Raw genomic sequence first — 14476 nt, forward strand, 5'->3', positions numbered from 1 at the left:
CTAACTGATGTTTCAGTTCACTGTTAACTCACATATTTGTCAGTTTGCTTGTTTCGGAGTTTGTCTGTCCCCTAGTGGCCAAATATGGTACATACAGCATTCAAAGTGTGTATGCTTTTATTAATGCTTCTATCTGCATTCATCTTATAATACAGTGTTGAACACTCAAAGGGAATTGAAAAAGTATTATATTATACACACTGACCTCTAATGACATCAAAACTGTGAACTTCTTTATTGAAATACTACCGCTGGAACTGATTCGGTGATTGTCCTCAAATCTGGAATGCAATGGGTCAGGTAAAAGGAAGAAAAAAAAGAGTAGCACTGCATCAATGATGTATAACAATTATTTGAAGCACCTGATCTTGTTGTGTATAAATGTTGGGCACTCAATGCTTCCTGTCTGAGTAATGCTGAAATGAACGCACTGACAAGTAGGAAAGAAAGAACATTTTAAGAGGATGAAAGTTTTCAATGTGATGATAAACAATTGTAAAACTACTGCATAAGCCTGTGTGTGCAAATCATTCAAGAAACTGTAGATAAATACATATAGTATCACAAATGGTATGCAAATCCAAAAATAGCAAAATAAATAAATACATTTAAAAAATACATATTAAAACTGAACAAAAATAGTGCATCATCATTGAATAATACATGATTTAAATATATCTTACATAGAGCATATTGATTTATCATATTGTTTATCTATGAAGTATATAGTTTGAATCTGAATATTGCTTTGAATATTCATGCAGCAGTACATGCTCATATAACAGTCAATTAATTAAATACTGTGACTTCCAGCTTCAACATTGTCTTTGTCTTTAACTGTAACTGGATCTATTAAAATGACAAAATCAAAGTCAGGTCTAATAGTGTAGGTCTACATTCTTATATTGTGTAGAAGTTTTGTCAAATCTAGTATATTCAGGCATATAAGGCTGTAGGATATAGAGACATTCTGTGCTTATAAAGATAAAGGGTTGTTTTCCTCCTTCGTCTCCATATGAAGTTTCGCCTGCAGGTGTCTGTATTTGCTGTCGTGATCTTTGGTTACTTGTAGGTTCTTAGCGTAACGCGACCTCCAGTCTCTTTCAAAAGCAGCTTTGACTTGTTGCAGGATCGACACTCCACTATCTGTAAGACTGTTTTTCATCTTGACCACCAGTCCAACTCCCGCATTAATGGCGAAGTCACTCCCCACCCAGTCATGGTTCCCTGTGGAAAAGAAAACCTTAGATGTTATCGCAAGAAAAAAGGAATTTTGAGTTTCACAAGCCTTCTGTACTTTTCTCTTGGTGTCTCTGTGTGTAAACCTTTACGAAATATGCTTGTTTACTTTCTTGCTCAGGGTTAGATGAGAAGCTGACACCACAGAGGCATCAGTCTTCTCATCAGATGCTCGTCAAGAAAGTGAAGAAGCTTATTTCACTAGCTATTCCTTTTAAGAAAACTATACTATCATTGTTTAAAATGACAATAAATAAATGTAAATTATTTCCACAAAAGTTTACATGTGTTGCCTACCAATATAAACCGCATTGTCCGTCACCATGTACTTGTTGTGGTTGAGTCCACGTTGAATGTCATCCTTTTGCTCCTTATTGTGACTGAAAAACTTCTGCAAACCATTATATTTGACAGAATCATTAAAGACATATCATAGATTCTGAGCACAAATACATGCATACATGCATTTATTATTAATAACATCAGTCAGGAACATTCCATACTGTATGTTAATGTTAACACCAAACTACAGATGTATTTGGAGACTGCTGTGTAAATTCACATACCACCTCCAGTGAACAGTTGTGCAGATGCATGCACAGCGATTTGAGGGAGGTCACAAAGTTAAAGGTGAGTGGGTGAGTCTTCTTCCAGAAGCTTATTAACAGGCGAACTTTGACCCCTCTCAGGACCACAGCCTCTCTGATCGCCTCATCAATAGGTGACCAGTACCTTGTAATGGAACCTTTGTCATTAGACAAAAGCTTATTCATATACACATATAGTGTTTTCATATTTGTTGCACGTATGAACATGAGCTAGCCTCATAAATACTGTGACAAAAACACATATTTGAATGTCAAAACTCTTGAACATATGGCATTTTGATGTCAGACTCAGTACCTTGTGACCGAGGTTCCTCTGAAACCCCTGCTCACCAGAGGGAGGTAGTTCGTCACAGATATGAAGATGAATGTCTTTGCACTCTGGATGACTTGATAGATGGCATCTACATCTCTGGTGCGATCTTTAGTGCAGAAGAGATCAGGAGAAGTCTGCAGAAAGGATACACTACTCAGACAAGTTTGCACCCAAAATGTATACAAAGATCACAAGAAAAAAAAGAAGAACTGAAAGAAAAAAAAGTGGTTGAAATATCTTTAACATTCAGCATTCGTCTAATTTATGCAGCATCGAGAAATGTTTTTGTAAAATATCTGACAGCTTCAGACCACAATCTTGAATGAGTAAAGGGCAACAAAAACATCAAGGCACATTTCCTCAACTATGTGTCATTATTAGGAGAAGTGGGGCATAAGAGCAGATTGGAGTTGCCAGCAGCCTGTAACAGCACGGCTCCATTAGTTCCTATAGGATGATAAATGTCTTAAATGAAACTGATAAGCGTCCTGTCGCTTGGAGGGTAACAAGATTCATTACTGTCAAATTAGGCTGAGGTACTGAGATATCCCGACTCAAGATGCTCCTCAGCGTGATATTAACATGATTAATCACCCGCTGTGCGTGACTGTTATTAGTTGGAAATTAAAGTTTTATGGCATCCACCATCTAGCCCAGAGTCAGGAAATAGAATGCCTTAAGAGTAATGTAAACCAGTCAAAGAGTTTGTAGCATTGTACGGTAACATAACAAATTCATCCCTCACAGACAGGTAGGCAGTGGCTTGGGTAGTGTTGAGTTGCAGCTCCAGGGCGTTGTTTTTTCCATACAGGGCTGTAACTCTCTTTGACCAGATGGAGGGGATGTAGTCCCTCTCTTGGAGCTGCTTGTAGAAGGAAAAGACTCGGTGGAGGTCCAGAGCCAGACAGCTGCAGTTATACACTATCACCCCCAGTTCTTTCCTCTGCGGGGTTGTTAGAAAGAAGCACACAGGGAAAAATGATGCAGCACAAGAGTTTCAGGCGTTTTGGTTGAATGGACATGCTTTAGAGGATGTAGAGTTAGATAAAAGGTTAAACAAGTGAAAGTAAGGTTTTTTTAGCAGGCTCTGACGTTATAGTGAGAGTAGTAACACTGTAAATAGTCTAATACTAAATAATGTACAATTTTAAGGATAGAAGTAGATTGGGTTTTTTCTAAAAAGCAAAAACAAGATCATTTTTCTAAATATAATCTTGCCCATTTTTTTGTTTAGTGTTTGTTCTATTTTAGGGTGTGACCCAGAAGGAAGCACACAGAGATTTCAGTCCATTGTGTCGCCATGTTTGGTGAATTTATGAAAGACTATGTTTTGCTTCCTTTTTGCATCTCTTCCTCCCTGCCTGTCACACACACACACACACACACACACACACACACACACACACACACACACACACACACACACACACACACACACACACACACACACACACACACACACACACACACACATATATACATATATATTCATGTACTGTATGTGTCCAGTCCTCCAGCTAAAACTGAAGCGTGAAAAGTGCCAGGTAATCACTTCAACTTACAATATGCTAATGCGCTCTGGCTCCTCCTACATTGTGAATCACACACCAAATGCAAAGTGAAAAGCAACTTGTCTTTCTGGTCCACATCAGGCAGCAATCTTAAATCATGCCTGATGTGTACTATGAGTTGCTGGAGTAAGTGCATAAAAAGGCACAGGTGTACAGCATGTTGACATCCTGATAAAGTGCAGGTATTATAATTTAATTCAATTTGTGCCTATTCAGGTTTATTTCGGAGACCAAAAGCTACTGTAGACATGCCAAGGTCAGAAATAAACTGCAGACACGACAACGCTCATTTACCCCCTCTTCTGATGTCATGTGTTGCTGGTGTTTGTTGTTACCTTGGAGAGTGACCTCCAGTCCATAGCAGCGCTCCCGATGTAAATGTGCTTCCGATCCACTATCCAGAATGAAGAATGCAGTCCTCCTCTGGTAAAAGCTGTCATGTTAACAAAATGAACCTGTGCATCTGGGCAGTGAGAGACAGACAGAGAGTGGTGAGAGTATGAAAAGTTTGAAATAATGAGATGGAGGGAATCTTGGTAAAATTCCCAGTTGGCCTCCAATTGCCTGATGGAAGTGTGAGCAAAGCAGGCAGGAGGTAAAGGATTTGACATTTTTTAACCTTGATTGTGAGGTTGAGATGAAGGCTAAGGAAGATGATGGTTTTATGACCCGTGTTGTGAAGCTGCATGATGTAAATGAATTTGCATCTGTTTTCCTTGAGGCATTTAAGAGATGCTGAATGCAATATGTAAAATATAGTGTTGCTGACCTAAAACAGGCAACTAAAAGTGACCATATTTGTGACTGAATACAGTGGAATCTTCTTTGACAACTGGTCATTGCACAGGAAATGTTGTTGGGGGAGTGTCAGGAGAAATATATCTTCATTCTGGCTTGCTTCAGTGGTAAAACAAATTGCTTTTATAAAGTATAAATATGACAGCCACTCACTGTGTGCTGCCAAGGTCTTCAGTTCAGCAGAGTTAGTCACACTGCTGGCAATCTTCAGTTTAACCCCACGAGATTTCAGGGTGAGCAGACGCTGGAACAGAAGCTGACCCTGAAGAAGAGAGTGATGTTCTGTATCGCTGTAGTTGAGCGTTTGTGAATTGTATCCACTTAAACAGCAGTATGGCTATTTGCGGATGTGTCTTAAAAGGGCAATACTTATATCTCAGCAGGACTGAGCTAATTAACATCTACATATAATCTTTACTAGAAAATAATTGTATTTTCTCTCACGGAGAACCTGGGAAAAGCAGTTGATTCATGTTCTGCAGGAGTGTTGGGGAGGGTGTATTCGGGCTGTCTGGCAACACTTTGTACCTGTTTGGCAGTGCTTGCCATAGTTTCCAGGTCCCAGGAGTTTAAATCCCAGACAGGTGACACCACCTCCACAGAGTGCTTTGCCTGATCCAGCAGGGTGTGGAGGCCAACAGAGAGAGGGAGGTGGCGTCTGCCATCCCTGAGGAAAGGGAGGTCGTCTGGAATATTCTCCATAAGTACAATGCTGAAACACATGCCGCGGCCTTATGAGCATGTAGAAATATGATATTCTAACTTTTTTTCTTGCTTTCATGTCATACCTGTATTAACATCTTACCGGCAGTCAATGCTGCAGTTCTCCTCTGTGATACCATCCTCATCGTCACCCCAAATGTCTACTGATGAGAAGAGCAGCGCCGCCAGCACAGCAAAGCAGCACAACAGGGCAAAGATGGCAATGCACTTCTGCTGAGTCTGGAAGATGGGTGACACACACATAAAGTATATTAACAAAAGTCAGATGTATTGTTTAATTGTTTGAGTTTTTGCGAGGGACAAATGATCAGCAGCATCTGTTAGCTCAACTCTTCCCCATGCTGTCACACAGCATTTGGCTATTGGTTTTGGGTGGCGTACAAAACGGAAAGATCAACCCTGAAATGCTAATGTCCTCAGTCAATACCATTGATTGATTCGAGGTAAGGATTCATCAATCAATCAATAAAACAACAACTGTACGTCTTCTCTCGACAGTAGAAAGTCTTGATTTTACAACCAAGCTGCTGAAGAATTAGATGCTCTGGAGCAAAAATCCCCCAGACCCACAAATCTCACTTTATGCCACAGAGCAGAAGACAAGCGAAGTGAAACGCTTTCCAACTAAAGGCAAATTGATACGCACTAAAGCCCAACTATAAGGAAAAGCTTTGGTTTATGCTTCTCTGTATACATTTCGGTATATACAGCCTGCTTTGTTGTTCAAGCGAATCCCAACTGGGAGGGATTTTATTACATCTGTGCCTTGACGGAGACAGTCATGGTGGCATTCACGACAAGCAATATTGAAGCCTATTTGTATGTGTTTGTGCAGTATATGGTATATTCTGGTTGTAATAAGGGTGGCCTGACCTGTCAGATTTCTCAGTGGTTACATCACAGCAGCCTTATTGTCTTGTATTCAGCCTGAGGAGCCTTGATTTTCACAGTTTTGTGCAGTTAGGCACTTCTGTTTTGCTTACAACTACAGATTTTCAGCATCTTATTTCCTGCCTTGTTTGGCTTTGTCAGTTTTGTGAGCTGTCACCGTAGCATTAGATATTCTCTTTTTTGTTGTCTTTGATCAATCAAACGAATTGGATCCAGGGTTAGGGTTAGGGTTGTGTTTGGTTGAGTAAGCAGTAGTTTTTCTTTCTAAGGAAGATGACTCCAAGCTAAAAGTTTTGATGATTAAACAAAACAAAAACACTATTCAGCACTGTGTCATACAGAAAATGGGTGTTGTACGATGTCTGGGGGATGCCATGTCCCGATCCTCTGTGCACCGTCTGTCTCTGTCAATGAGGCTGAAAGACTGGTGCCAGCCGGATGCACTTTACACCCCTCTGTTGTCCACAGAGACCCCTGAGCTCGTCATTACATTTATCGGAGCCGAGGACCATGCTTGACTTATGGACGTGGACATGCCTGCAAGAAAATAAAGCCTCATGATATAGAACAGTACTGACATTGTACTGTACAGTCCATTTACATTGTGAGACAGGTCAATACTAGATGAGCTACTGATGCAAGATACATTTTTTCTTCACTTAAAAAACACAATAACACAGTGGATAAACATATATCCGCAGCTGTTTTCAGTGCAATCAAAATTACTTACAAAGCTAGCACTGAGTTAAGAGCTGAAACAATTCATCGATTATTGATTGAAAGAGAGTTAGTAAAAATTTGATAATGATGATGATTGTTTATGTTTGTTTATCAAGCAAAAATGCCATTCTGTAGCTGGCTCCAGCCTCTCACATGTGAGAACTTTCTGTTTGTCTTTGGTTTAATTTCAATTGTAAATTGAATGTATTTGGATTTTTAACTGTTATTTCAACACTTCAACACGAATAATGCAAATAATTATTAATTGTAGCCTGAGTTTATTATACAATTTTCTGGAAAACAGACTCAAAATATATGAATGTAATGATTTTAAGGCTTCATCAAAATGAATGAATTACTTAATAATAAAATAATGTAACAGAATCAAGCAAGAAAATCAAATTATTCCAAACATGCACCAAAATCCCACCAACAGACAAAATTAAAACAGCATCACATATTAAAACAGGTGCAGAGTGAGGCGTGTGTAGCTGGAGGCTGTAAATGTTACCTTCAAAGGTTCTTGTGGGGCTGGTCCCGCCATGAGAGCAGCTCTCCTTCAAACTTCTCTGACAGGTGAGAAACAGCAGCTCAGTCACATATCAATCAGTCCGTCTGTCTGACTTTCTCAGCCAGCTCTCCCTACCCAGCAGTCCACTCTGTCTTCACACTCTGCAGCTGGCTTCATCTTGCTGGTGCCTCCCTGTCCTGGAAGGTATGTGTGTGCACCTCAGGTCCTGATCCACCCCGCGTCATGACATGTTTCCTGCAACCTCAGACTGTGTGTGTATGTGTATGTGTATGTGTGTGTGTGTGTGTGTGTGTATGTGTGGGCAGTATGTGTACTGCTCACTCTCTGCTTCTCTACACTGACACAGTAGAGGCGGTAGGAGAGATGGAGACAGACCAACCCCTCTCTCTCAAACGGCCAATACAGAGCTGTACATCCAAGCCCCAGCAATCCCCTCCCTCCTCCTTCTCCTCCTCCTTCTACTCCTCTTCCTCCCTCCTTTTCCTCTTTCATCTGTATCGTCCTCTCTTATACACATTGTGAACAAAACTCATTTGGCAGAAAGCACTTGGGCTTGGCTTAGAGGGGAGGGATGCTGCAACACGGCATTGGTGATCCACTGTGTGTGACGGCTGCTGCAAAACTCCAAATTGTTATGAACTCATGAGGTGAGACACACACACATACGGCCACATGTACGCATGCACACATGCTATCATGCGCACACACACACACACACACACACACACACACACACACACACACACACACACACACCACACACACACACACACACGCACACAGCTTGGCCCAGAGAAGACAATAGGATTTAAAATAGCCCTATAACTCCCATTAATAACTTCAACTGATGACATAGTTGTATAAATCAGCAATATTGTCTACTTTAATCCCAACTGTGCTTGTATGCTTTCAATTATTTTAATAAATTGTGCTTTTCAGTAATCAACTGAATCCAGTGCACTCATATGCTTTTCACCTGTACTGTGCTGCAAATCTAAAGCTCGACCTCTCAGTGTTGCTCAGAAGCATATAAAAAGGACCTTGGTCGAAAAAAAAAAGAAATATGCAAACACTTTCTTCCACCCTTTTATTCACCACAGCAAATCTCTCACAGACGAGTACAATCTCATCTAATAGCAGAAAACAGCATATGCTTCTGACTGCAGGCAAGCTGTCGCTCTGTTTATGAGCCCAGGAATAACCTAATGGGGGGTGAGAGAGTAATGAAAGGAGAAGTACAGAGAGAGGCAGGATGCAAGAGTTTCTTAAAAGTATTTTAAATTATAAGCCAAATCTTATTGTCTTTAAATCCTCGTTATTTTGTCAATGAAACAGCTGATGAACAGATTGTTACTACAAAAGTATGCAGGGTATGTGTGAGTTTTAACTATAAAGACTCAAGGGAGACTGGGTGAGATCCCAGAGAGATACTGGAATAAAATGGAACAAAGTCACAGCAGTGAAACCTGTGTGTGTATCTGGAGCATGTGACCTCTGCACATCACCCTGTCTGTGAGAGAGAGAGAGAGAGAGAGACACCACGGACAGAAAGGTTTGAGTCACTTCCCAAGAGAGGTGAATGTTCCTAAAGCTGTACACATGGGGTCAAACAAACACTTTTTTAAACAGGGACCAGGACAAAGTGACCAGAGAATGGTCTTCAGTCGGCTTCAACAACGAGACAGAAGCACAGGGCAATTTTTAGCTGAACATACTACGATATGCCGAGCCAACAGTTAGCTGCAGTCATGCCAACAAACTGCTGACATAAACAATTTATCAACTGCACAGTTACTGCTATGATGTTGAATTTAATTTTAGCCATTTGTAGCATCATTGACTAGTCTCAAATAAAATTCCTAACAGTCCTTTTTTCTCTTCTTTTTCTCTGTCTTCTGAACAGCTATAGAAGCTTTCCTTTTGTTTGCTACAGAGCAGGTCAGAGGTCAAAGCAGCCTTTACCGTTCATCCCCACTCCCTCTGGACTGTCTGTACAGAACATCACTGCCTGATAAGCAGTTCAGCACAGTTCTCCAACAAGAAGAACTAATTAGACATAAATAACCACACTGTAACGCTCTTTTACACTTTGCACACAAATGAACTAATTATCATGTGTGTGTTATCATGTGTGTGTGTGTGTGTGTGTGTGTGTGTGTGTGTATGACAAAACATTACTTTTTTACTGTAAGAATGGGAGTTAGGTACTAATTCATATAACCGTTATATGTAACCAAGATATGGAAATAACTTCCACTTTTACCCCTTTTAATCTAAATGCCTAGATGTTTTATTACCTAAAGTATGCTTACAGATGTACATTTATAACTGCGCAACATGAAGTATTCTCACAATTTAGTTATGCATGAATTAAGCCAACCCCCCCATCTAAACACACCTCTGTGAAGGACATCTCAATATAGGTGTTTCACCTTCACACCAAAAGCTCAGCAGCAGGTTTCCATGCGTGCACAGGATGTGGTGTGTTTTTTACATTGCCATACCATCACAGTCAGGGTGATATGTGCTGAGTGAAGGCTGACTGGGCGCAACGCCATGGGAGACAGCTGGGCCACATGCCAAAGGGACTGTGGATGGGGTGCAGATTGGGATCCAGCAATGAAAAATGATCCTGTAAGGTTGTCTCACTCAGAAAGCTCCATCAGAGTGTGTCCATAGCAGAGCACTGGATCTACTTGTTCAGCCGCTACAGCTAACCCACCACTGTTGTTCAAAGATGTATGATGAAGGTATATATTTTTGCTGACAAACTGATACTAAAAAATTATTTAAACAATGTGATTTTGGGGAATATCTAAACCCTGTCTTGGAAGAAGATGGCAGTATTGGAAAATGTCTAGTCTAAGTCTAGTTAGTTATTTGGCTTCAAGTAGTGTTCAGTGTACCAGGGGTACAAAATACTACCTGGAAGTGTTTCAGCTAGACTGGCGAGGCCAGAACCCTTGCTCTCAAATATCTGCCGCCTTTGGACGAAAATCCCAAGCTATTGAGCCAGTTGCAACTGGTGCACTTGGCGTTGCTGCGTGCAGACACAAATTTTCTCAAACCCTACTGCTTAGACCCCACCCGGGTCTCTCTGTCGTCTGCCAGTTAAACTCTGGTAATCTGAGGCTTTGTCAAATGCTTATGCAAGTGACTTATGGGGAACTAAGGAAGGACAGAAACCTTCCGTAGATCAGAAGACTACATTTTCCTTGATCTTGATTTTCAGTGTTAATATTGAATGTGAAGTTGGACAACTAGTCTAGATTTCACTTTTGGGTTTGAAGCATTAGGTAAAAACTTATCATAACAAAAGTGGGCTGTGAAGCAATGTTGCTATTTTTTCCTATTCTATCATCTGGTGTGAGGCAGAAAAGTGACATTGCTCTTTTTTCACCTAGTATGAGGTACCAGGGGCACGAAGCAGTATATGATGTACCTTGAGTTTTTAAAATATACTTTATTAAATAATTGCACAGAGAGAATTCATACATACAAAGGAAAGGTGAAGGTAATTTTAAAAAATAATGCATCTAAAAAATAATACATAATTAAATAATCTTGACAACAAAAATACACAGTATAAATCTACAATGTTAAGCAATTGGAGACTCTGAGAAGAGCTGTTTTAGTGGAATGCTTCTGTGGGAAGTTTGGAAGTTATTTAAAATATTCTGTGCAGCCAAGAGAGCAGTGAGCTATTTGGAAACAACTTTCTATAAGACTTTTTAAGTGAAAGGCAGGTATGTAGGTCTGTAGTTTTTGGGATGGGTCAAGGATGTTTTTTTTTCAGAAGAGGCTGAACAACTGTGTGTTGTACAACAAGCTGGGACACAACCTGATTGCAGGGAGCTATTTAAATAGAGAGCAGGCATGGACTAATAGACCCAAGTACAGAAGCATGGAAGTTGGTAAAATACCTACAGGGCTTGAGGAAGTTCACCAGATGATTGAGGTCTTGTAGGGAAATAGGAGAGAAGCAGTCCAAAATTGACAGCTTAGTTGGATAAGCAGAACAAGCAGTAGAAGAGGGGATGATTCTAGCCCTGACATCTCTAATCTATCCACAAAGAAATAAACACAGTTACTGCCATCCTGAAAAAAGAAAAGACAGGTACATCAGGAGGGGCAGGACTTTATGGTTGCATTTACTGGAGGAAATTAGGTGAACAAAGTAGGAAAACCTCTCATCCTTAACCTTGCCATTAAACTCAGTTAAAAGGTCTTTGTAATGAAGACAGTACACATGGATCTAAGTGGATTGTCACAGTCACTCTAGTAATGATGTATGTAATGAACATTGGAGAAAATAAATACTGTCTTTTAATGAGGGGGATGAATTGACGGATGGAACAAATCTAATTTTGCTAGGAACCACTTTATCCAAAATGGTGGAGCAATGCGTATTAAAGGTGTGGACTAGACAAGCAACGGCAGTGTGAGAAGATAACACTGTGCTTGGGTCAAAAGCTACAGAGAACTTAAGAATTTAAGATGTGAGAGCAATTTACATGTTTACTGGAAAGAGAATCTAAATTAAAAGACAGGTTGAACAAAACACATTCATGGTCAACACTGAGGAGGTGAAGACAGGGCTGTGTCAAGACAAAACAGAGCATGTCCCAGCATGGGGTTAGCCCTATGTTCCCACAGCCATATGTTCCCCCATAAGAAACTTTCTCCCCATCAAAATTAGGCCCTATGTTTCCTGAGGCCTACATTTGCACAGCACAGGTATGGCCATTCCCTGATGCACATAAAGTGTTGTTTTATGAAAATGCTTGAAAGACTTGAAAATTCTTTATGTTATTATTAAACTGGGGGAACATAGGGCTGTGGAAACATAGATACGCTCCCTTCAGCATCCATAGTGTGCGCCAGAGTGTGTAGCCAAGGCCACTTACTGCAGGTAAAATCATGTACATGTACAGTATGTCTCATAAATTCAGACCATGCTTGTTAAGACCCTAAGAACAACGGCGGGCTTTGAAGCTTATCGTATAATTACAACATCATGTGACGCTATTGGGCCAGAAAACCCTTTTCCCATAATCTTAAATTGTGAAAGTAACGTCTATAAAACAGTGAATTGAATATTGTTATTCCCATTCAAATTAGCTGGAAGGCTAAACCAGAAGTTAGCGGTCTCAGCCTACAGAAGTCTTTACCTAGCATGCTCCATGAATGCATTGAGCACATAGAGCCTTCACAGTATGCTTTCAGATGATGTTAAGAAGTGACTTGATAAAATGATTTGCAACATAATTTGCAACACAAAAAAACAAAACCCTTGCACTTTTATTGTTAACCAAATTTGACTAAAAATAAATGTGAACAGTCATGTTGATAAACAAAATCATAAAAAGCTGCAAGTGGATACACCTGTTGCCCCCAACTTATTCTTTTAGTTGACTCCCTTTTAGAAATAATCAGCTTCTGATCTACAGACAAGACATAAAAAACAAGCTCCCACAATCATATCAGCAGCACTGCATGCATTTGTCATCAGCCCTGGTAAGCAATTCTGGTTATACTCCTCCTCCTCCTTCTCCTCCTCCTCCTCCATCATATACGCTTGTGTTACTCTTCTCCGTTATAATGAACACTAAAAGCATTATTGCACATCCAGAAATCAAACCTGATCCACATTTGTGGCTCCTAGCAAGCATGGATCTGCTGTTAACAAACCCTAATGTAAGTAAATAAAATGGAAAGGTATTTAATCTATATTTTACTAATTTTACTGTGTCAGATCTTTTGAGAAGTGTGTGGTAATGTCTCTTGGTATGGGGCTTTGTTGTAGCAGAATTTCTGACCAAATTCCAAAAAACAAAAGTAAGCTAGTAAGATATCGATTTACTGCTAAAATCGACAGGATCCTGAAGTGAAGGTGAAGGATTAGACACTGAGGCTCAGACATATTGAAAACATGAACATATAAGAAATAGTTCTGGTGGTTAAGAAGTTAGGATCCTTTGATCAGTGGCATGTGTCTTTTTGTATTTGAGTGTGTATGTACAATGTGTGTGTGGCCGCAGTGAAGAAAGTGGTAATCAATTCTCATCTGAGGCTACAGAGCTCAGTTGCATTGATGCACCACAGGCATGCAGAATTAATGCTTTTGCAGTGGATGAAAACTACCTTTTCCGGATTCTGCTGGTAGAAGACTTCTGCTGGGTATGGTTTTACACACTTTAGATACTTCTATATACATTTAGATGTTTGGCTGATCGGGATTTATCGTCATGTACCACCTTTTCATTTGATGGATGTAAAACTACAATTTAAGATTTAAGTAAGAGTAAGAGTTTGAATATAGGTCACCAACTCCGCCTCTTCATTTTCCCAAAAGCAGATGTACAGTTAAATAAATAATGTTGTTATGAGGATTGAGAGTTACTTGACAGTGTGCTCACCTGTTCCAGCTTGTCTTTGCGTTTGAGAAAGATGGATGTAGAGTAGCCCTGCTGCTGGACAGTACTGTAGCTGCTCCTCTTCATTTGGGACAGACAGGACAGGGGAGCTGGAGGAGCCTCTTCTCGCCCCCTCGACCTTGTAACATCTGACAGCTCCATTGATGACCTGCGTGCTGCTGTCTGCTGGGGCGAAGGCACAGTCTTATGTCACCACATACACACACACAGACGCACAGAGACTCAGGGCAAGGCACACACCAAGAAGCTGTCACTCCCTTATTCCCTCTTTTCTTCTCTATCTATCAATCACTCAGTAGCTGAATCAGCCACTATTGCTCTCTAAGCCTTATAACTCTTTTCCATCAGAGCTACAGTCTCCACCCTGTTTGGTCTGTTTATGGCCAGAGCATAAATGCCTCCACACACTCCCACAGACTTGTTGGGGAGGGTGTGTGTCTTTTGCGTGTGTTGTCCGTCTGCCATGCAGATGGGAAGGGAGGGGCATGCAGTGGGTTTCTGGACAGGATGGAGGTGCAACAGGAGCTGCTACACTGGACAAGACAGAAAGCAGCAGCAGCAAGTGAAGCTGTGTAATCTGATTGAGAAAAGAGTGAGGAGACTTGCAGTCATGAAGACATGCGCACACACATACACACATGCAC

At 40.6% G+C, this 14476-nt stretch overlaps 1 protein-coding gene across 1 annotated transcript; it reads right to left on the reverse strand.

The window, feature by feature from the left end:
• Positions 1-976: 976 nt before the first annotated feature.
• pld5 (phospholipase D family, member 5) lies at positions 977-13973 on the reverse strand. Its single transcript, XM_053327120.1, has 10 exons — positions 13815-13973; positions 5335-5471; positions 5058-5241; positions 4683-4791; positions 4067-4194; positions 2906-3103; positions 2143-2294; positions 1806-1971; positions 1537-1630; positions 977-1227 (listed from the first exon to the last, which is right to left on the reverse strand). Exons 1-10 carry the CDS (start codon positions 13971-13973, stop codon positions 977-979), a joined length of 1578 nt encoding a protein of 525 aa, XP_053183095.1.
• Between the last annotated feature and the right edge of the window lie 503 nt (positions 13974-14476).

Source organism: Scomber japonicus, chromosome 2 (assembly GCF_027409825.1).
Source record: "Scomber japonicus isolate fScoJap1 chromosome 2, fScoJap1.pri, whole genome shotgun sequence".
Classification (NCBI taxonomy): Eukaryota; Metazoa; Chordata; class Actinopteri; order Scombriformes; family Scombridae; genus Scomber; species Scomber japonicus.

Excerpts from the sequence above, each read along its gene's own strand:
- pld5 (XM_053327120.1), bottom strand. The coding sequence starts at position 13,973 with ATGGAGCTGTCAGATGTTACAAGGTCGAGGGGGCGAGAAGAGGCTCCT. Across the intron at positions 3,104-4,066 it reads ACTGGAGGTCACTCTCCAAG|AGGAAAGAACTGGGGGTGAT; the intron begins GTAACAACAAAC and ends ACAACCCCGCAG. Across the intron at positions 2,295-2,905 it reads AAGCCACTGCCTACCTGTCT|ACTTCTCCTGATCTCTTCTG; the intron begins GTGAGGGATGAA and ends TCCTTTCTGCAG.